Here is a 24250-nt window from a genome sequence, read left to right on the forward strand (position 1 = left end):
ATGGTGATGCCTCCTGAAGTTCTTTTATTGTACAGGGTTGTTTTGGCTATCCTGGGTCTTTTGTTTTTCCATATAAAGTTGATTGTTATCCTTTCAAGATCAGTGAAGAATTGTGGTGGGTTTTTAATGGGAATTGCATTGAATCTATAGATTGCTTTTGGCAAGATTGCCATTTTTACTATGTTAATCCTACCTATCCAAGAACATGGGAGATCTTTCCATTTTCTGGTATCTTCTTTAATTTCTTTCTTTAGAGCCACAAAGTTCTTATTATATAGGTCTTTTAATTGTTTGGTAAGTATTACCCCAAGATACTTTATGTTGCTTGTGGCTATTGTAAAGGGTGATGTTTCTCTGATTTCTTTCTCTGTCTCTTTGTCGTCTGAAAAAAGTAGGGCTACTAATTTTTTTGAGTTTATCTTGTATCCTGCTAGTTTGCTGAAGGTGTTTATCAGCTGTAGGAGTTCCCTGGTAGTTTATTTGGTCACTTATGTAAACTATCATATCATCTGCAAATAGAGAGTTTGACTTTTTCCTTTCCAATTTGGATCCCCTTGATCTCCTTTTGTTTTCTTATAGCATTAGCTAGAACTTCTAGTACGATATTGAAGAGATATGGAGAGAGAGGGCAGCCTTGTCTTGTTCCTGATTTTAGAGGAATTGGCTTAAGTTTCTCTCCATTCAGTTTGATGTTGGCAGTTGGTTTGCTGTATATTGCTCTTATTATGTTTAGGTATGTTCCTGTCATCCCTGAACTCTCCAAGACCTTTATCATGAAAGGGTGTTGAATTTTGTCGAAGGCTTTTTCAGCATCTAGGGAGATAATCATATGGTTTTTCTTTTTCAGTTTGTTTATATGATAGATCACATTGATAGATTTTCATATGTTAAACCATACCTGCATTCCAGGGATGAAGCTTACTTGGTCATTTCTCTGATGTATTCCTGAATTCGGTTTGGCAGTGTTTTATTATTTTTGCATCGATGTTCATCAGGGATATTGTTCTGTAGTTTTCTTTCTTAGTTGTGTCTTTGTGAGGCTTGGGTACCAAGGTTATTGTGGCCTCATAAAAAGAGTTTGGCAATGAACCTTTTGTTTCTATTTTGTGGAAGAGTTTGAGGAGTAGTGGTATTAGTTCTTCCTTGAATGTCTGGTAGAATTCTGCACTGAATCCATCTGGCCCTGCACTTTTTTTGGTTGGAAGGCTTTCGATGACTGCTTCTATTTCATTGCGGGTTATAGGTCTATTTAAGTTGTTTGTCTGTTCTTGATTTAATTTTGGAAAGTGATAGTTATCCAGAAATTCGTCCATTTCCTTTGAATTTTCAATTTTTGTGGAATACAGATTTTCAAAGTATGACCTGATAATTGTCTGGATTTCCTCTGTGTCCATTGTTATGTTCCCCTTTTCGTTTCTGATTTTGTTAATTTGCATGTTTTCTCTCTGCTTTTTTGTTAATTTGAATAAAGATTTTTCTATCTTGTTGATTTTCTCAAAAAACCAACTCTTCGTTGCATTGATTTTTTGTATTGTTTTCCTGGTTTCTATTTTGTTAATTTCAGCCCTCAAGTTGATTATTTCCTGGCGTCTACTCCTACAGAGTGAATTCGCTTTTCTTTGTTCTAAGGCTTTCAGTTGTGTTGTTAATTCTCTCATGTGACTATCCTTTGTTTTCTTCATATGGGCACTTAGTGCAATGAACTTCCCTTGTAACACTGCTTTCAAGGTGTCCCATAAGTTCAGGTATGTTGTGTCCTCATTTTCGATGAATAATAGAAAGTCCTTAATTTCTTTCTTTATTTCTTCTTTGACCCAGGTGTGTTGCATTTGCACATTTTTCAGTTTCCATGAGTTTGTAGGTTTTCTGCTATTTGTGTTGAATTCCAATTTTAAAGCATGGTGGTTTGATAAGATACAGGGGACTATTCCTATTCTCTTGTATCTGTTGAGGTTTGTTGTGCCACCTAGTATGTGGTCGATTTTAGAGACGGTTCCATGTGGAGCAGGTTCCATGTGTTTGGATGGAATGTTCTATAGATATCTGTTAACCCCAGTAGAGACATAACTTCTGTTGGTTCTTTTGTTTCTTTGTTGAGTTTCTGATTTGTGGTCCTGTCTAGTGTTGAGAGTGGTGTATTGAAGTCTCCCACTATAAGTGTGTGAGGTTTTATATGAGCTTTGAGTTTTAGTAGTGTATCTTTTACGAATGTGGGTGCCTTTGTATTAGGGGCATAGATGTTCAGAACTGAGACTTTGTGTTGATGGATTTCTCCTGCGATGAATACGAAATGACCATCTTCATCTCTTTTGATTAATTTTGGTTTGAAGTCTAACTTGTTAGATATTAGGATAGTCACGCCTGCTTGCTTCTTGGTTCCATTTGATTGGAAAATCATTTCCCAAACCTTTACCCTGAGGTAATGTCTATCTTTGAAGCTTAGATGTGTTTCTTGTATGCAGTAGAAAGATGTATTCTGCTTCATATCCATTCTGTTAGCCTGTGTCTTTTTATAGGTGAGTTAAGACCATTAATGTTGAGGGTGAGTAAGGACCATTGATTGTTGATGCTTGTTTGATTTAGGTTTGTTGTTGGCAGTGGTATTGTGAATATATTACTTCTGTTTTACTCTTGGTTTCTGGTGTAGTTGGATTATCTGTTGCCTACATTTTTGTGGGCGTAGTTACCTTCCTTGGGTTGGAGTTTTCCTTCCAATAGTTTCTGTAGGGCTGGATTTGTAGATACGTATTGGGAAAATCTGGTTTTGTCATTAAATATCTTGTTCTCTCCATCTATAGTGATTGAGAGTTTTGCTGGATATAGTAGCCTAGGCGGGCATCCATGTTCTCTTAATACTTGTAGAACATCTATCCAGGACCTTCTGGCCTTGAGGGTTTCCATGGAGAAGTCAGGTGTAATTTTGATAGGTCTGCCTTTATATGTTACCTGTCCTTTTTCCTTTGCTGCTTTTAATATTCTTTCTTTATTCTGTATGCTAGGTGTTTTGATTATTATATGTCGATGGGTCTTTTTTCTTTGATCCAGCCTATTTGGGGTTCGGTATGCTTCTTGTACTTTCATGGGCATGTCCTTCTTCAGATTTGGAAACTTTTCCTCAATGATTTTGTTGAATATGTTTTCAGCACTTTTGATCTGGGCTTCCTCACCTTCCTCTATGCCTATTATTCTTAAGTTTGGCCTTTTCATGGTGTCCCACATTTCCTGGATGTTTTGTGTTAAGGATTTGTTGGATTTATGATTTTCTTTGGTCGATGAATCTATTTCTTCTAGTTTATCTTCTGTGCCTGAGATTCTGTCTTCCATCTCTTGAATTCTGTTGGTTATGCTTGCATCTGTAGTTCCCGATTTTTTGCCTAGTTTTTCTATTTCCAGCATTTCTTCGATTTGTGTTGCCCTTATTTTCTCTATTTCAGTTTTCAAGTCTGAACCGTTTACTTCACCTGCTTAATTGTTGTTCTTGGCTTTCTGGACATTCTTTGCTTTCTTTAAGGAATTTGTTCATTTCTTCCACTTTTTTGTTTGTTTTTTCCTCCATTTCTTTAAGGGATTTTCTCACATCTTCTTTGAGGGCCTCTATCATTTTTATGATGGTAATTTTTAAGTTGTTCCCTTCTGCTTCCTCTGCTTTGTTGTTGTGTTCCGTTCTAGTTGCTGTGTTCCGTTCTAGTTGCTGTAGATTCCCTAGATTCTGGTTGTGTCATGTTTGTCTTTCTGTTGTTAGGTGTTTTCTTGTATTGCCCTCTTCCCATAGCTTTTTCCAGTAGGTGTTGGTGGGGTCTCCCCCTCTCTCTATGGTACTTCCCCGGTGGGCTTATGTGGGTCAGAGATTCAATATCTGTAGCTCGGGGTGGTTCAAACTCGCTAGGAGGTCTCTCTGCAGACAGGGACCCAGGGATGGGGTCAGGACTGAGGATCCAGTAATAGATGCCACTAGACAATGGCTCTAGCCAATGGCTGGCATAAGAGGACAAAGGCTGAGCTGAAACTCAGAGTGGACCTGCAGAGATAGGTGGATCTCTGGGAGGGGCCCTGGACTCTAGCAGAGGCCTGGAGGTGGGGTCAGAGACCAAGCAGATGGAAATTACAGGTGGCCCTGCGTGGATAGGCAGGTCTCCTTTGTTCAGAGTTGCTCTGAGAAGTCTCTGAAGTAGGGTGGACTGTTGGCTCCACCCTCTCTCCCAGTGTTCAACCAGAGCGGCAGGACAGTGGGCAGGATAGGGCACAGGGTGTGGGGGGGCAGGCTCCCGGTGGGGATGGGTGGGGGTGTATCAGAGCTCCAAGGGTGCTCTGGATGGGGACAGGACACAGGAGCAGCAGGATCAGGGGCCCAACCCAGGGAGTTCGGGGGGGAGGAGAGGTTGTAGGGGAGAGGCCACCCCGATTGGGCCCAGACTCACCTCTAGCCAATGGCTGGCAGAAGAGGACAAATGCTGAGCTGAAACTTGGGAGGTTTTTGCAGGATAGTCAGATCTCACTGGAAACTGGAACTATCCAGCTGAGGCCTCTTTCTTTATCAGAGGCCCTGCTTTCCATAGCTAACTTTTCTATCAACTTTTAAATAAACCGTCACTTCTTTTTTATTTTTTCCGTGTTTTATAATAGAAAATCAATAGTAATGCTGTTATCCTGGAGTCAGACCCCTGCAAAGTCAAACACTCACAGAATGCTGAAGCTATACATTTTTCTGTGTGGCATGGGGAAACAAAATATCTGCAGACATAAAAAGACACAATACAATAACTCAATGGACGTAAAATCGTGCCATACAATGAAGGGAAAAAAGAAGCTCTTCCATGGGCCTGGAAGAACTTGAAATAATCGATGTTTTTCCTGTGAAAGTAGATTAACAAGGAGAAATAAAAAAAAATTAAAGTACTTATGTAGATGGAAATTATAAGGAAATGGGTCCCTCATCCCCATCCCCTCCCAATAAAAACTAAACTAAAGACAGCATAAGTTAGTTGAAGGAACAACTGTGTATGTTGGGGGGGGGAGATGCACATGGCTCCAGGCTTAAATGATGTCTTCTACCCTTCTTTCCTTTGGCTACAGAAGCACATCTGGGACCTATTTGGTCAATATTTGCAAGTCAGTTTTGTCAAGTTTCTATGAATAAGCATATTTTAAAGGAAGGATGAAGGAGCCCCTGTACATCTCTATATTTTCATTAACATTGATCTTAGCTCCTTATTCCATGCCTGGATTTTTAGGAATGTGCTTATCAAACAGTTATGCTGATTAATTTATATATTAAGAGAATTTACTGTCAAGATCCATTTTCTCTAACCTTTGTTGAATGGCTTAAGTTACCCTGCATAAACTAAGTCCCAGAGGCTCCACTCTAGATAGCGAGATACACAAACACACCATTCAATGCTTGTTTGCCTTTAATAATCGTATAGTGAGCACATCGTGGAGTCCGGATGATATTCTGCTTGCAAAGTTAAGAAAATAGTGATGAGCATGTGGATTTGAAGGCAAATTGGGTAAAGACATTGGAGAAAGAATTCATCATGTAAAATAGTCCACAGATGAGTCAACGTTAGCTAGAAGCATTGATACTGAAAGAGAAACAAAATGTGTGCTTCTGATAAGTTTGGAAAAACAATGGACTGATGGTTAAATTCATCTGGAAAGATTGTCTGTTCATTTTTACCCTTCAATGGTAGTGTATCATTATTGCTCCATGCTAGAATCCTTTGTCTCTGTTGTACCCCTGTCTCTGAGAACTCTTTCGGGCTTTGGCTTGAAGAAAATGACATCCTGTGTTTTATCAATGCAGACATTTGGAGGGAGGTCATGTGGCTTGTGACTCTAACAATTATAGCAAAACAGGACATCAACTTAGGTCAAAAGTCATATGTTCATAGCATTGATGGCATTTTAACCCTGCGTTTTAGATAAAATATAAGACACTCTTAATATCCGATAAATGTTGTCTTTAGTTAGACATTCATGTGGCTAGAAGACATAAACAAGAAAAAAAATGGAAAAGCCAGGCTCACTTTTGAGAAGTACTTTTTATCCTAGTTTGATTGATCTTTGAAACACCACAATGTCAGACTACAGTTTGTTCAGAGATTTTTGTTTCTGCTGTATTGTGAAAATTACCAATAAAACTTCTTAATAGCAGTGAGGAAATATGAGTAAACATTTTAGTTCACTTGCTCTGCTAAAAGCTGAAGGATTAATACACAGGGAGTCTGTAGGATCTTATTTGAAGAAATACTGTTGAAGAGCTGTAGGGTGACTCTTGGGGAAGATGTCCTTGTGACAATTGTTGGATTGTGTAAAAGAGCAAGTTGCCAAGAGCAACAGCATTCTCTGATGATTGGAGGATTGCTCGAACGAACAGATTCCTATCCTGAGGTGACACAAACCTCTGCTGAAGTTCTAAGGAAAGATAAGAAAGAAGCTGGAAAGAGCAGGAGTCACAAACAATAAATAAGTCCAAAAGGAAAAGTGTGGAGGGGTCAGAGATCTAATGGTCTGGCAAGGAAGAGCTTGACAAATCAGTACTAGAACTCAAAGTTTGCTAATTGCTTGTGTTAGTCATGGTGTCTACTGCTGTGAAGAAATACTATGGGCATGGCAACTCTTGTGAGGCAAACATTTACCTGGGGTGGCTTGCTAACCGTTTCAGAGGTTCAGGCCATTATTATCATGTTGAAGCCCAGACAGACACGGTGCTGGATATATAGTGATCAGATGAAAACAGGATGGGCCAAAACACTGGGTGGTGTCTTGAGCATATATGAGACCTCTAAGTCCACACCCACAGTGACACGCCTCCTTCAACAAGACCACACCTCCTCCAACAAAGCAGCACTTCCCATTAGTGACACTCCCTTTGGGGGACATTTTCTTTCAAACCACTACAATGTCTAATGTTCAAAGATCAGAGTATGCCACTTGAGTTATTTCCTTAAAGAAAGTTTCACTGAGCACTTTTCTTGAACAGTTAATAGTCAACAGGTGGGAAATACAACAATTTTACAAAATGTATTTTCTCTAACATTGCCACAAACATTGCATTAGTGGATTCTAAACCATTGTCACTAGGAAAAATACAAAGTTTGGTTTCTGTGAGTCTTTGGCTACATCTTAATCAGCTGATTGAGAATGACTGTGTTTGTGTATATATTGTTATGTCAGAACACATTATTTAAATAAATTGTTGATCCATTATCACTTTCTTCACAACAAAGAGCTGTGTAGCTCATAATTGCATGTATTTTATCTGTTGCAGCCTGAGTCTAAAATGCTCCCTACGGCTTGTGTTTCAAAATCACACATAGCTCTTCTAAAAATTTAATCCACTTGCTTTAATCCATGTTAATTCTTTTCTATCAGCAATTTTAGCAGTTTAAGAGTAGTTGTGTGTGGAAAATTATTTTTCTCTCTTTTTTCTCCACCAGAAACTTTTTGTTTTTAACCAAGTAAGACCATCTTTCTCAGATATCTCCAGCATAGTTACTCTAGTATCTTATTGAGAATTTGGCCACATATTCTAACCTTAAACAAATAAGTAAAAAGAAAAATATGACACCAATCTTTTCTGTTTAGTAGTTTCAACAACCTTCCTGGCATTTTACAAAAATACAATCTTACAAAACAATCCTCCTGAATATTCCTTATCTAATGACTGACTTCTGCATATATTGGCTAGCTCAGTTAAAGCATTTTCTTTACTACAAATGTAAGGTACAAAATAGGAAGAAGATTCTATATCATTAATACTTATGCATTTCATCCCAACACATCTTCTTTTTTTCATCCATGCATTCATTATTAGCTCATTTGTGGCAAGTCATATCATTTGGTTGGGTTTGTCATCTCAGACTAATTTTATACTTTACTATGCATCTTGATTGTTCTTACACATTTCCCACTTTTCAAGATAAATTTTCTTTGAAATAAAAAGGAATCATGTCATAGTCTCCTGCATCTCTGATTCCCTTCATTATTTCATCCCATGGGTGTCTATTAATCAAGTTGACAGAGGGATACCAGTTATTGAGAAAGGGGGAAGAGGCTAGGTGGTATATACTGCATGTAGGTCCCTATGCTAAGCTATTTCTATGTGATGTCTAAGTCAATACTTGTATAGTTGTCTCCTCCACATAACAATAATTTCGGGTCAGAATTTGCCTCTTCAGATAGAATTGTTTTTTTCTAATTCTTATAGCCAAATACATGAGCCTTCTCTCTGCCATCATTACCCTGACTTTCTTTGCTAGGGCTTTATTGTCCATTAATATAGTCTGTGTCTAGCATTGCTTTTTTCACTCTTTAAAATTATCTTACCAATTTGCTGCTTCATATCTCATTTTCTCTTTTCATTTCCACAGCAGAAAATTAGCTCCTCCTGAATGTCTTCGCTCTATATCAGCCATTGCAACTCCAGCTCTTGGGCTTTCCTGGGGACTTTGCATTTCCCTAATGTCTGTCTCTTGAATTAAAAAGAAGTATCCCAGCAGCAGGAGAGTGGAAGAGCTGACCCTGCCCTTCACCTGCTGCAGTCTTGGGAGAGCTGGCCTTGCATCTCCCCTTGGCAGTGCTGTAGAGCTAACACTGTTGACAGGGAGGGTTGGGGGGGGGGGACGGGGACGCACAGGTGATGTAGCCCTGTGAGTGTGCATGTGAGATCCGTTCCCACCCTCATTGGTCATATGGTGGAGTTGGTGAGGGAGAGATGCTTTTCCCCACCCCCCACTCCTCCTTGTCTGTGGTGGGTGGGGAACTGGCCTTGGGGTCATGAGAGTGGGAGCTGGTGTAGCACTCAGGGGAGCAGACCTTGTGCCTCACTGGAGTAATACAAAAGAGCTGATGCTGTTGGTTGAGTTGTAGGTGAACTGGTTCTGGGGCATGGAAACAGGAGAGTTGACCTCCACTCCCATCTGCCATGTGGTGGCATGGATGAGGGAAAGGTGTCTTCCCCCACCACCTCTTGCCACCTGTGCTGGGTGGGAGAGCTGGCTCTGCCCCTCACTGGATACAGCAGGTGGGAGAGTGGACACTACACCTTGCCTGGGCAGCACACTAGAGCTGACCCTGTGTCCAGGGGTGTAGGTGGGCTAGCCCTGAGTATGTAAGAGCAGGAGAGCTGAACCCAAGCCCCTCCTCTGCCATGTGGTAGCATTGGTGAGGGAAAGATGCCCTCCCCTCCTGCTCCTTGTCACCTGTAGCAGCCAAGAGAGCTGGCCCTGCACCTTACCAACCGCAGTACTTAGGAGGACAGGCCCTGTACCTTGCCTAGATGAAACAGTAGGGCTCGCCCTAGTAGTGTGAGCGTAGGTGAGTTGGTCATTAGGGCATATATCTTAGAATTTCTATTTCTGTGAAGAGACAGCATAACTACCTACAGTAGCTCCTATTAAAAAAAATAAATAAAAACAAAAAACAAAACATTCAATTGAGGTGGCAGCTGAGAATTTCAAAGGTTTGGTCATTATCATTGTGGTAGGGAACATGGTGACGTGCAGGCAGACATTGTGCTGGCTGCATCTTATATACAGGCAATGGGGAATGGACTGAGACACTGGGCAGTATCTTCAGTGACCTCAAAGCCCACCCCCAACTTGCTTCAACAAGACCATCCCTACTCCAACAAAGCCACACCTATTAGTGCCACTGCCTGGGGTGGGGGGGGGGGGGCGTTTTCTTTCAAACCACCACAGCTTGAGAGCAGAGAATTGGTCCCACTCCTTCCTGCCTACTACAGTGGCTGAGCTAGCTGGGGCAATGCTAGAGAGCTTGCCCTGGTGGCGTCAGTGAGGGGAACTGGCAGGCAGACCAACCCAGCCACCACTTGCGCCCAGAACCAGGGCTGTGAGTTAGTCCACCCCAATATACACTTTATCTATGAACTGCTGGAATACGTGGAGCTCAGAAGCTGCAGGATCTCAGTGACGCAAAGTAACAACAGGATATCTAAGAGGAATTCCAGTGAAGGGTATAGAGGTTGTAACAGAAGCCAGAGGAGTCAAACAAAACTATGACTGAGTGCAACAAACACAAGTAAAGATGTGTGAACTAAGGGGTGTACTGTGTAACATACTGTGTCACACTATAGCTCCCATGTTGAGACTTTTTTGTTTGTTCAGTTTTTTTTTCTTTTAAATTTTATTTTATTTTTCAGGGAGGTTGCAAGGGCAGAGAACAGATATGAAGGAATGGGCAGATGAATGGAATCAGGATGCATTATGTGAAATCTGCGAAGATTTTTAAAAAAGATTTTAAAAAAGCATACAAGGTACAATAGACTGGGTTGCTAAAGTTGACATAGCCAGATTAATCCGAAACTCTGTCTTGTATTTCCTGTAGAGTGGTACATCACTTTTTCTATAGGTTGGGTTTTTCTTGCTAAATGGATAGTGAGTTTATTCTATTGAGATTTGCGAATTGCAATCAATTGCCAAATGATGATTATAAATATCCCTAGGCAGGACAAGGCTCATTGCTACTTCCTTACTATGATATGCACAATTTACCCAAAGAATACTTGCTTGTTCAACTCATACTGACTGAAATTAACTCCTTGAAAATATATATTTTGAGGTCATAATTATTTTCTTTTTTATCCTTCAAAACCCTTTCATATATCTCCTTCTTTTGCTTTCTTTCAAATCCATTGCCTCTCTTTCTTTAATTGTTATACACACACACACACACACACACACATACACAGACACACACACCTGTCATCTATCTATCTGTATATACACATATATAACAAAGAAAAAGAGACCATAAAATAGGAAAAGAGGAAGTAAGGAGGGTTTGGAATAAGGAAAGGGAAGAGGAAAATGATGTAATTAAATCATGATCTCAAAAAATGGAAGAAATATTTTTAAAGATTTAAGCTTTCATGCACATAGAATCTGAATTACAGAGGCATGATGATTGCTGTCCACAAGAATTAAGTGAATATCAAAGAAGTTCTTATATAAGAAAAAAATTCAAATAGAACAGCTGAGATGCAAAAGGAACACGTTTAAAAATCAGTAAACATTGCTTTTGTCCAAAGGAGAGCATCATAAGCTTCGTCTTTCAATGAGGTAAAGGAAGTCCTGGCTCTTTTGTTATTAAACATTTCAGAGATAATTTCACAAAATGCTTTGTAATAATCCTGAGACTGGACATCATTCTTTTAACAGGACAAACAGCTCTGAAATGGCACCTGGTGATGTTCTGATAGCTGGGAAGGGAGGTATCACATAATTCCAAGGGCTTTCCTCTTTGGTGAGGCTGTTCTGGGATTCTGATTGATTGCTAGTTTCCATGGCTTCCTTTTGTTAAATGGGTACCTTTCCTTATGATTCAGAAACCCATTACCTACCCAAAGAAATACTTGGGGATTGTCTTATCTGTCTTGCTAGACAAGTCATGAGATTCTTTTATAGAATATTCAACAACATGACATCTGACCATGAATCAGACATGCGTCATGGTAGAAACTGAAACACTGATGAGCATTTAATGAAATACACGTGGGAAAAAGCAATGCTTCTTTTAATTTAAATTCAATGAAATTCTGAATATGAAAACAGCAGTTTGTTCACAGCCCATGTCTGTCATTTAACCTTCTGAATGGATGATTCTATGCCTTCTGTATAGCACCCGACTTATGTAACTTTCTTCTCTGCCATGTCTCTTTCTTAGGACTTGGAAATGTTCTGCCTCTTTTCTTAAGTGGGACCTGCAGGGCACATTTACAGTGCCCTGGCCAGTCTGTCACCACCCTTTGCTCTATGTGGAGGGGTGATAATGAAGTAAAAGGGTCTTTCACCGAACCAAATAGAACCAATGAAGTCTTTGTTCCAGATCTCTGTTATTAATCCCCTGTGGACCCTGGAGTGGCATTGCAGTTTTGATAAAGTAACAGAAACACAAACACTGCTTTAGAATTACAAAAATCTAATATGAAAACCTAAATATCTGACAAAACAATCGATAGCAATCACAGTGAGAGTATTGCTATATTCACACACACACACACACACACACACACACACACACACACCTACACACCTTCCTATTAATTTCATGTTCTTTTCATATTATTTTGACTAATTAGGCTACGGTGACATTTATCTCAGCAGTTTAAGGTTGTTAAATACATAACCTCCTTTACCTTGGTGGTGAGGCATTGCTAATCTTTTTTTTTTCCCTAGGTTTAAATTTGAACAATTTTAAAGTACTGTAAAATTGATATCTCTGTCTTTGGATCTGCAGATTCACCAGACTCAACTTGGACACATGTCAATCCATTTCCACTCTTTGCCTTTTAGGTTTTGTTTGCTGGTAGTTCAGCCAGTGGGGATAGCTGTGCTTGTACTCAATAATACTTTCAATAATACTTTATCTCCACTAAGTGGCCAGTTTCAGCTAAATTATGTCCGCTTAAAGCAGAGACTTACGCTTGTCTCCTGTATTCACTAATTGATTGTAAGAGAAATGTCAAGGGCATGTTCAGAGTGTTACTTATCAACTTGGTGATTTTCTGACTCATTCTGGAGCTTCTGTTCTTGTGTCAAAATGTGCACAGCCAAAATAATTGATGAAGAATTTAAGTTAGAGAATATTTCTTTACTTGCCATTTTATCTTCATGTTGCTTTAAATACTTACTCCTTACTCCCAGTTTCAGGCAAGAACCTGATACCAACTTTAGTATTATTAGTAAATATTCGCCCTCCACTTTTATGTTATATGATCTTCATGGGTAATTAGCATGATGGTTTACTTTTTGCATCTCCAAAAATCTAGGAAAGTATATATCCATTAAAGTCAAATAACTGTTCCTTGGTGTTAGGAATTCTTACTGAGTAGATTAATGAACTTGTTTAAATACACTCATAATCCCAGAAAGAGATCTGTGTGGCAAAGCTGGCTACATACTTATAACTCAGTGACTATGTATTAAATATATAAATGCTATGTTGGTCTTAGATATTGTGATTCAAATTTGAATTAATATTGTTACATGTGCCATGTTGCAGATCAATAACTCATTTTTGCTAAAATTTGTTAGTACTGGAAATAATCACAATTTCATGGAAAAACTGAAGGAGCAAAATATGAGGAGCTGTCCTACTTTATAATTCATAAGCATGTATGTTCCACCATCTTCTGGCTATGCAAATGTTCCTCAGACAATTTTGAAAGCAAAGTTTAACATCATGTTGTGGAAAGAAGTCATTAGATAGTGATATTAAAGGATTAAATCATTTGAATTAAAAGGAGAGAGCTTGAGACATAAGAACGATCTTACCCCCAACAGAGAGCTAAACACTATTGCCAATGTTACCTTCATAACAGATGTTTATTGGAAAGAGTTTAATGTTTTCTTTCTTCTTTTTCATTCCTTCCTTTCTTTTTTCCTTCTTTCCTTCCTTCATTCCTTCATTCCCTCCTTCCTTTCTTCCTTCCTTGTTCCTTCATTCCCTCCTTCCTTTCTTCCTTCCTTCGTTCCTTCCTTCATTCCTTTCTTCCTTTCTATGAGTGAAACAGACAAGAGTAAGCTTTTGCTGCTTGAATGACATCAGCTAAAACCTTCCCAGGCTCCCAACTCAGAGGCAGGTAACTTGGATGAGAGTCAAATCATTGCCTTGGGGCTGACAAGAAGAGAAGACAGATCTGGAGCCACTGCGGTTGTCTCTGTGGTCAGAGAACACTGCAAGGCTATGAAGAATGTTGCTGCTGCTCATGAGAGTCCACCCAGAATACTACAGCTACAGCTTTAGCTCCCAGCACTTCTGCAGGGATCACAAGGGTTGTTAGTCAAGAGGTTATTTCTCCAGGGCTTCTGTAACTTGTCATCGAATAATGTAGGCTGTTTAAACTTTGATTGTTTACTGGTAGACACTGAGATCAGCCGTTGGTTTAAAGGTGAGAGTTCAAAAGAGCCACGAGGACCAGAAGATACTAAGAAAACACTAGGTCTTTACCCATTCAACTGAGCTTTGCTTCTGGAGACTCTGCTTTGGCCATGACTGCACATCTTGCCCAAGCCACTACAGACAATGCAAACCACATCTGCTCCAGACCATACCATAACAATTCTCACCCTTGTTACTATATTCCTTTCCTATTACAGCCAAAGATGCATGGCTGGCTGACTATAAGAGCATTTCTCCTACCTTAGGCCAACATTCCTGGAGACTTCTCTGCATAGGCCCTTCAAACTGCACCCCAGTGACTTATTTACCATTTCTGGTCTTTTCTCAAGGGTAGATGGGCTGAGGTGGTTGCACAAATAACAGATGACTTCCAAGGCTGCTATCCCCTGACTCACCCAGCAGCAGCATTTAGAGGCTGACAAAGGAGTTACAGAGAGCATCTGGGAGCAGCAAAAGCAGAAATCGAAGATGAGAAGGCAGGACAAGGCTAGAGGTACCACCAAATAACCAGCTACGTGTGATGCATGACTTATATGCTCTTTGTGTAAGTTAACAAGATTGACACTGAGGAAATCATAAAGAGGTAGGTCATCTAGACTGAAGCTGGGTTGAGTTTACATATGTTCTGTGTGAACCCAACTATATTTTCAACTCCTAAACACTGGAGAGGTAGGGGAATAGGGAAGAGAGTAAAGTATGAAATACCTGTGAACTGGCTACAAAAGTAACATGTGAAAGAAATCTATTAGCAATAGGAAGGCTGGAACACACACACACACACACACACACACACACACACACACACACAGCAGAGTAAAAATATAGCAGATTGAGCATATCTGAAAAAAGCCTGAAGTAGGCATATGAGCCAAGTCACCACCATTGGGATCTGATATTTCTCCTAAAACTATATTTTATTTTAATAAACTGTTTGTGCCATCTCTATGCCTCTGTCCCATCCATATTCTATGACATAAGAGGCATGAAATGGTGTTGATGTCACTGAACTTCAATTTCCCTTGATACCAACAGAAAATTAACTTTGTGTGTCTGCATTATAGATAATATTGGTTTGAAAAGTATTTAATTTTTAGCAAGGGTAGATTGAGCTGAGGTCCTGCACAAAGAACAGGTGATTCCTAACACTACATGTACGATACTCTTTACAGACCAACCATCTTTTTTTTCTTTTTCAGAAGACAAAACCAACAGATACCTTGCTCTTATGAAATTTTCCTTCTAAACAGGGGAGAGAAATGAAATAATAAATGACACATTTAAAACAGATGTAAACAGGGGCCAGAGAGATGGCTCAGTGGTTGAGCAGATGACTGCTCTTCCAGAGGACCCAGGTTTAATTCCCAGCCCTCACATGGCAGCTCACAATTGTCTGTAACTCCAGTTGCAGGTAATCTGACACCTTCACACAGACACACATGCAGGCAGAACATCAATGCTCATAAAATAAAAACATAAGGTAAAATACATGTAAACTTCATATCTTTGAAAAGGTGACAAACTTATGGAAAAACGGTCCTGGGATAAGCAGGCTCAGGTTAATTCGACCTCCTTGGGGCATTCTACCAATTAATGGGAGATAATTTGGTGCTTATGCTCAACTAACTTAAACTCTAAAGATAATACATGCTATGCTTTCAGTAGTAGGTCCTCATACTCCAATCTACAGATCTTATCACGTGATATGTAAATACCATATTCAAAAATCAAAGTAAGTTCTTTCCATTATTTATCCTTTTGGATGTTTTGTTTTGTTTAGTGGCAACTGCTTGGCACTAAGCAAAGAAAGTGGTGTGTCTAGATTCTCCTGGACATTCCAGGTTAATGTAAACTATCCCACAAAAAAAGTATGAGGCATTATGAAACCAATTTTTCAGCTAGATCTTAGTCAAGAATATAGATGGGAAAAAATAAAATAATCCTCCAAGGAAAAAAGATTATTAAATATTAAACTCAGAGAACATACAATAAAGGTGTAATTATGCTTAAAATATTAATAAATACTATTCTTCCATTTAAAGGGAGAGTGTTGCAGGCAAACAGTGGAAACTGTACAGGCTTTAAGGATTTCAAGCTCAATTGTCTTTCATTTACATTTACAATGATCCGTTGTCTGGGTCATTGGGAAATATTGTCCTATTATGAGATGTATGCAAAGAAGTTAACAGTTATGATATCTGAGCTTGCCTCTAGTTCCCATTCATATTATACTCACATTATGATTTCATTTTAATTTATTCTTATGTCTTGCAATGCATCCCTACCACAGCTTCTCCTCCCTATGATACATTATGATTTTTATGGAATTTTGTTGGATACTCAGGCATCTCCTCTTGCATATTAGTGAATATTTCATAACAGAGCAATTCTAAGTTTTCCACAAGTGAAGGTAATAATGTCCAATAACTCTGCAGCATATGAACTGCCAAGTGAAAGGCAAAACATGCCCGTGATAACAAGAGTGTCGTATGAACACAAACCAGTAGCTTAAGGTCTGTCTCAGCAAAGAAAACAGATTTTTAAAGATGGTTCTTTCCAAAGAAATCTGTTGGAGAGTTCAATTTTGATAGAGAGAGGGAAAGGGAGAGAGAGAGACAGGGAGGGAGAAGGAGAGAGAGAGAGAGACAGAGAGAGAGAGAGATAGAGAGAGAGAGAGACCCTTTCTAAAACAAGGGAAAATTGAGCTGGTCCATAAACAGGTGGCCATGAGAATTTCTGCGCTGCAACTTTCCTGTGGGTGTTCAAAGTGCCACCTTGTTCTAAGGTCAGCCGACAGCTAATCATTTGTTCAATGTATGTGCATAGCATTTCCAGGACTCCATGGTTGATATTATTTCTTTTCTTTTTTTTCCCCCTTTTTTAATTTAAACTTAAAACAAGGTTGCTTTACATGTCAATCCCAGTTCCCTCCCTCACACTCCCATCCTCCCCTTTCACCCCCACCAAATCCCAGCTCATCCCCTTTATGCTCCCCAGGGAGGGTGAGGCCTTCCATGAAGAGTCTTCACAGTCTATTGTATCATTTGCTGCAGGGCCCAGGCCCTCCCCCATGTGTCTAGGCTGAGAGAGTAACCCTCTATGTGGAATGGGCTCCCAAAGTCCATTTGTATACTAGGGATAAATACTGATCCATTACTAGAGGCCCCATAGATTTCCAGCCCTCCTAACTAATACTACATTCAAGGGGTCTGGGTCAGTCCTATGCCGGTTTCCCAGCTATCAGACTGGGGTGCATGAGTTCCCTCCCCCTTGCTCAGGTCAGCTGTTTCTGTGGGTTTCCCCCAGCCTGGTCTTAACCCCTTTGCTCAACACTCCTCCCTCTCTATAACTGGATTCCAGGAGTTCGGCTAGTGTTGAGCTGTGGGTCTCTGCTTCTGCTTCCATCAGCTGCTAGATGAAGGCTCTAGGATGGCATGTAAGGTAATCATCAATCTTATTATTGTGGAAAGGTAGCCTCTCCACTATTGCTTAGTTTGTTAGTTGGGTTCATCCTTGTAGATCTCTGGGCATTTCCCTAGTGCCAGATTTCTCCTCAAATCTATAATGGCTCCCTCTATTATGGGATCTGTTTTCTTGTTCTCCTCTATTCTTCCCCTGTCTCCATCTTCCTGGTCCCTCATGACCACCTCTCCCCTCCTCTTCTCCCCTTCTCATTCTAACACTCTCTTGACATTTCAAGCCTTAAAAAAATGGTTCCTAGAAGAAGGTGGGAAGGCAGAGTAAAACATCTTTCTAAAGATTTCATTGCTTTCTGGGACCCAGATTTAGTTTTAGCAATCTTCTATTATCTAATCTCTATGCCAGTGACATCAAAACACTTTTTCTTATTTACCTTCCCCAGGCTGTGTCACTTCAAAGATGCCAAAAAAGCTCTGATACAAAGGATTTAATACAAGATTATTAATCACATTTATTATGGTTTTAGAGTTACTTTTTATGCAAATGTCAGATGGAAAGAGAAACAGGGATGAGACACAGGCACATCAGAAACTGAACACGAAGCACCATCCCTCAGTGATACATGACCCCTGTTAAACTCAATACCTGCTCAAGCCAGCATTCATCATGAAAAGCTATCATATTAAAATATGATAATTCTCAAAAGGGGGGTGAATTAAATGCAGAAATGTATGTCTGTGTTACAAACTTCAAGACCCAGTAGGATATCTTGTGAATGAGTACAATTGCTTTACAAGGGAAATAAATTGCTCTAAAAATATTCAGTTAGAACATTATACTCATCTCATGCTAACACTGATGATGAAATAGATAAAGTCCCAGTATTTATTTGTCCTTATTTATAAATAATTTCAAAGCATTAAAATTTAAGGAAAATTGAGATGACTATCCAGGTGTCTGCTACCATGGTTCAACAATTCACTTCCAATATTGCCTCTTCTCTGTGTCTACTCTCTCTTCCTGATGCACATAATTTTAAATTGACTGCCAGCATGCTATAATTCTGCTATATATATTTTAGTATATTCCATTCCGATAAAGACCTCTTAAAATCATAACCAAAACATTATCAATACACCCATAAATCAATTTCTGAAAAAAATAACAACCAAATGTGTAATTCTGGTTATGGTACCAAAAAGAAATTAGCGAATCCTTCTTTGCAAAACCAAACAAACAAGAAAAAAAGGAGAAAAATGGAACAAAATTGCCCAAGACAGCAATTTCAGTCTTTGGAAGTCAACCAAGCAGACCAAACCGTGAGAAGCATCATTTATTTAAAAAAACTGCTAGAGCTTTAGATCAGAACCGCAGGTCTGTGTTCCTGCCTGGGGTGGATCTGCCTTCTTCCCGCTGGACCAGTGTCAGAGCTGTAGATTTCCTGCATGGGTCTGATCACAAAAGATCAGCAGACTTGACAGTAGGAAGGGGACCACTAGGTTAAACCTGGAAAACGACTCATGAAAAAGGCGGATTGCCATCCTCCTGGCAGGAATTAAGATATTCTAAAGAGACATGCAAGCCCTTCTCTCTATTTAATCAATAAAATAACAAACCTTAAGATGTCAAAATTTCTGCTAAGAGTCCCCTGATGGGGAAAGGAAAGGGATGGGCCCTCGTGTCCTCCAGAGGGGGAGCTTGTCTCCCTGAAAAAGATTTTGCACAGTTTGTCAGACAACTGCGCTGGAGAGGTCAAAGCCCAGACAGTGATGTTGGACAAGACCATGCTTTGATAGGACTGCTTCGCTCGGCATACCTTGCATCCTTTATCTAACCCTCTGCCTCATGGCAGCACCCTAACAAATGAAATGGGAGGTTGCTGGAACTCCTTGCTCATTCCAATGTGGCAACATTGAGTAAATCTTCTTCACTATTATGTGTTTATTTAACTGACCTACCATGGGCATGTGGTACTGCTTAGCTTGCTGGGGCTATCAGAGCCCAAGCTTCACCTTAAGAATTCTTGTAACAAAATGGTATCTTCATAGCTCACTGGAAGAATAAAAAACTATACATTTGGTCCGAGATAGGGCAAGGAAAAAAAAAGCATCTATGAACTGAGGAAAAGTTTAACTGACTTGCTAGAGTCTACACAGCCTCACTTACAAGGACTGAAAGGCTGAATGTCACAATATCTATCCAAGCTGGCTACAGGGCTATACAAACAGAAGGTTGAACCACAGGAAGTCAGGCTTAACAACTATAAATGTGATTTATTTTATAAATAGGCAATGACATTTCTAAGTAAATATTGCAGTTCCAAACATTAAGCCTAGAGAAGTTATAAACGAAATAAAAGAAAGAGAAACAAAATAAAGAACTATAAACTATTATAAAATAAACATAAAATGCATGTTTGCTAAACTATATTAAGTAAAAGTTTCCAGTTTTTACCCAAATACTTTCAGGTACTCAGAGGAGCAAGGAATAGAAAAGACAGTCAAAGCTAACTCTTCATGACACAGAACCTGGATGAGTAAACACACTAAAGAAGCCCTTGTATGAACTTTGACATAATCAAAGGCAACGATGAGGACAGTCAATGGGCAAATCCTAAATCCTAGCAAATATTATGAGCTGAGCTCCATGAGGAACTAAACAGAAATTTCAGAGCTGAAAAGATAATCTCTGAAAAAATGTCAATAGTGTCAGCAGCAGTTTCAACACTTGATAATAGAAACAATAATCTAGAAATAGAGTCTCATATATTCTCAATTCACAGAACACTGAGAACAAAACCATACAAATAATAAATAGGTAACCCAGTGGGGAATCATCAAACATACTGAGACACGGACAGCTGAGGTCCTGGAATGGGATGGAGTGGTGGGACAGGATGCTGAAAATGCCCTAGATTGGGTGGGGGTTGTCTATGTTTATATTCTTAAAAACAAACGGAAACTCTTAAAGCCTAAGATAAAATTGACAACAGTCAAAGGAGACAACGCATTCATTTTTGAGCAGCTAACAACATGTTCCTCATCATGTATTTGTTTATGTGGAGGGAACATTCTTACAAGAGAAGCAGGGTAAACAGGAAGTTACCCTCTCGCTTTTACCATCAGCATTAACTCGATCTCATATATATATATTCTTATTTTACATATTGATCCCAGTTCCCTCCCATGTCCCCCCAAACCCCCTCCCGTCCCACCCTCCCCCCACTCCACAGGGAGGATGATGCCTACCAGGAGGGATCATCAAAATCTGTCAAGTTATTTGGAGTAGGGACTAGGCCCTCCCTCCTGCCTCTAGGTTAAGGGAGTATCCTTTTGTGCACCAGGGATACATCCTGGTTCCACTGTCAGAGGTCCCTTAGACTGCCCAGGCCTTCTAACTGAGACGGATGTTCAGGGGGTCTGAGTTGGTACAATGCTGGATTCCCAGCTATCAGTCTGGGGGGCCATGAGCTCCCCCTTGTTCAGGTCAGCTGCCTCTGTGGGTTTCTCCAACCTGGTCTTGACCCCTTTTCTTATCACTCCTCCCTCTCTGCAACTGGATTCCAGGAGTTCGGCTCAATGTTTAGGGTTGGTGTCTGCTTCTGTTTCCATCAGCTACTAGATAAGGGCTCTATGATGGCATATAAGTTAGTTAACAATCTCATTATCAGGGAGGGGCATTTAAGGTAGCCTTTCCACTGTTGCTCAGATTGTTGGGTGGGGCCATCCTTGTAGGTCACTGGACATTTCTCTAGTGTCAGTTTTCTCTCCAAACCTATAATGGCCCCCTCTGTTATGGTATCTCTTTTTAACTCTATCTTTAAAATAGTTTGCAAAATAGTGACATGGTTTCTTGACATCCTTCGGTGTGGTTTTGTTTGTTTTCTTGCTTGTGTTTTATTTTATATCTCCCCCCCCCCATATTCTGAAATTGGGCTTATGAGCAGTTGTGGGATCCATTTACTGAAAAACAGACTCAGGTCCTCTGCAAAAGCAGCAAATGTTCTTAACTGCTGATCCATGTCTCTAGCGCTCCTCAAAAATAAAGGAAAACTCCAAATATCTGGTAAACTGATTTAACAATTGGCATTGCTAATTCAGGTCTCATTGATAGTGCAGAAGAAATGTAATAGATTTAAAAATCGTTTGCCTAGTACACTGAAAAGTGCAGGATACTTCCATAGTATTTTGTGAATTAGTACTCAGTAGTCAGTTTCTGTGCAAATTTTTCTTGCTAAACTTTGTGGCATGCAAGATTGCTGTTTGAGGCATGAAAGGAGGCTGAAATTGCAAGCTGCAGAATGAAATACTCCTAACTCAAATTCATTTGTCTTGGCTTTCTTTCTGCATACTAATCTCTCTTGTACTATCATTTGACCCAGAGGTTTTTAGGAAGGTTCTTAAAACATTGCTTGAGACTTCAGCCCTTTAGAAAGTAAGAAAATAACAATTACTAGCCTACTTTGATTGAAAAATATATTGCTGTGGTCCTCTGATCTTGAAAAGAAGGAGGAAGCAGGAATCGTACTACAAGTTAGGTTTAAACACTCATACCATCTGGTCTTAATACCGATATGAGTTTAAAAACCCTTTCACGAAGAGCCTTGATTAGTAGTCCTTGGGTTTCTAATGACTCTTACACTAAAATGAGGTGAGACCTTGGCACAAGTGCTTGCTAATGCTTGCTAATGCACACGACCAGGCTACAAGTAATTAGCAGACTAGAACTGCACAGACTACGGAAGCCTAGGTCGTCTCTTTATGAGACCCCAGAATCCAATGAGGCTGGCCAGCTCGGTTAGCTCTGGAATTCTGGCCAGTGGGCTGTGAGGGCTGATGGTGGGAATCCACACAGGCACATTGAGTGCCAATTGAAAGTGGGGTATTAATGAGTTCACTAGACCGGAAGATAAATGATAAATGGTCATTTCATTGGGGAACACCTTACACAGAGGATAGTAAAGACCTGCCACAGCGTTCCTGCTCCAGAAGATGCGGCCTCTGCCCTTCCAGTGCAGTCCAAGGCCTGAGAAAGAGTGCCCACCCCCCACTCCGCTCCCTTCCTTTCATGTCCACAGCTGTGGCCACTGACACAAATTCACTGGCAAGGCGAGATGCTACCACAGAATTCCTATGAGTCAATAAAATTAAATATCTCTCCGTAGACTGGGTGCTCAGAGGACACTGAGCCTCTATTAGTTAGAGGAGCTTTGAGAACATAGGATACTATTTTCTAACATCGTCAATTCAACAGGAGCTAGAAATCCCTGAGGAAAGAGACCTCTAGGCCTGTCTATGGGGAAGTTTCTGTTTTAGATTAACTGAGGTTGGAAGACGAACCCTCATTGCGGCGTCATTCCTTGGGGTAGGGCCTGGGCTGATTAAGTGGATAAAGCCAGATCAGCTGAGAAGCAGCATGCCTTTCTCCCTGGCTCCTTACTGCAGACATGACATGACCAGGTACTCAAAGTCCAACTCTCACGGCATCGCTGATGTGCCGTCAAACTGTGAGGCAGAACAAATCTTTCCTACATGCAATTGCTTCTTATCATGTACAGGAACACACCCCATGCAGAGGATAATGGGGAGCAAGCCATATGTTCCCCCACTTAGTTAACAGAAGTTCCGTGGACGTTGTCCCAGGCATTGTAACCCCTGATACAGGGTCTACTCTTCCCCGACGATGTTCTCAAAGCGGTACTTCTCTTCCGGCGCCCTCCCAGTCCGTGTCTTACGGGTACATTTTTATTTTCTTTGGAAAACCATGGCAGATACATTTCGGATATTGTGATTGAAAGGATGTTTCAATTACTCAACTTTGTCATTCTAGTGGTGACAGACATTTATAAAGGTGAGGCCTGTATTTCCCTAATAACGTGCTTCCAGAAGGATAGAATGCTTGATACCATAGCTTGTGAGACCTTACTCTAAAGGGAGAACCACCAGGTGGTTGGTTAGGCCCACCCAACACCCTGTCCCCCAAAATGTCCATTTCTTTTAGACTTTCCAATTTTGTGTAGAACAGGTTTTTGAAGTGTGAACTAACGGTCCTTTGTACTTCCTTGGTGGCAGTTTTTATTTTTCTTTTAGTTTATGATTTTTGTTAATTTGGATAATCTCTGTCTGCATTTTAGTTTGGATAAGAGTTTTTCTATTTTGCTGATTTTCTCAAAGAACCAACTCTTTGTTTCACTGGATCATTTTGTTTTTCTCTTCGTTCCCATTTTATTGGTTTCAGCCTTCAGTTTGATAGTTTCTTGTCATATACTCCTTTCGGGTGTGTTTGCTTCTTTTTGTTCTACACCTTTCAGTGTCATCAAGTCACTAGTATGAGATCTCTCTCTACTTTTTTTTATGTTGGCATGTAGTGCTATGAGCTGTTCTTTCAATATTTTTGGGTATGTTATGGGTTCATTTCATTGAATTCTAAGAAGTCTTTGCTTTCTTTTATTTCTTCCTTGACCCAGTGATCCTTCAGTAGAGGTTGTGAGTTTGCAGGCTTTCTGTTGTTTCTGTTGTTGTTGATACAGCTTTAATCTGTGGTGGTCTGATAACATACAGAGGGGTACTTTCTTGTGTCTGTTAAGACTTACTTTGTGACCAGGTACATGGTCAATTTTGGAGAAGGTTCCTTGAGGTGCTCAAAGTAGGTATATTGTTTTGTGTTTGGATGAAATATTCTATAGATATCTGTTAGGTACATGTAACTCATAACATCTGCTCATTCTATTATTTCTCTGTCTAGTGTCTGTCTTGATTATCTATACGCTGGAGAGATTAGGGTATCAGAGTCCTCCACTATTAATGTATAGAGTTCAATGTGAGATTTGAGCTTTAATAAAGTTTTTTTGGTTTTTTTTTTTTTTTTTTTTTTTTTTTTTTTACAAATCAATGTGCCCTTGCATTTTGGG

At 40.0% G+C, this 24250-nt stretch overlaps 1 protein-coding gene across 1 annotated transcript in view; it reads left to right on the forward strand.

Annotated features, from left to right (window-relative positions):
• The first annotated feature begins 22227 nt into the window (after nucleotides 1–22227).
• LOC127230442 (uncharacterized) overlaps nucleotides 22228–24250 on the forward strand; it is a 56150-nt gene continuing 54127 nt past the window's right edge. Inside the window, exons 1-2 of the mRNA XM_051195753.1 lie at nucleotides 22228–22443; nucleotides 23004–23190. Coding sequence (XP_051051710.1) covers nucleotides 22228–22443; nucleotides 23004–23190 — 403 coding nt within the window. The remainder of the gene's footprint in view (nucleotides 22444–23003; nucleotides 23191–24250) is intronic.

Source organism: Phodopus roborovskii, unplaced genomic scaffold (assembly GCF_943737965.1).
Source record: "Phodopus roborovskii unplaced genomic scaffold, PHOROB, whole genome shotgun sequence".
Taxonomy (NCBI): Eukaryota; Metazoa; Chordata; class Mammalia; order Rodentia; family Cricetidae; genus Phodopus; species Phodopus roborovskii.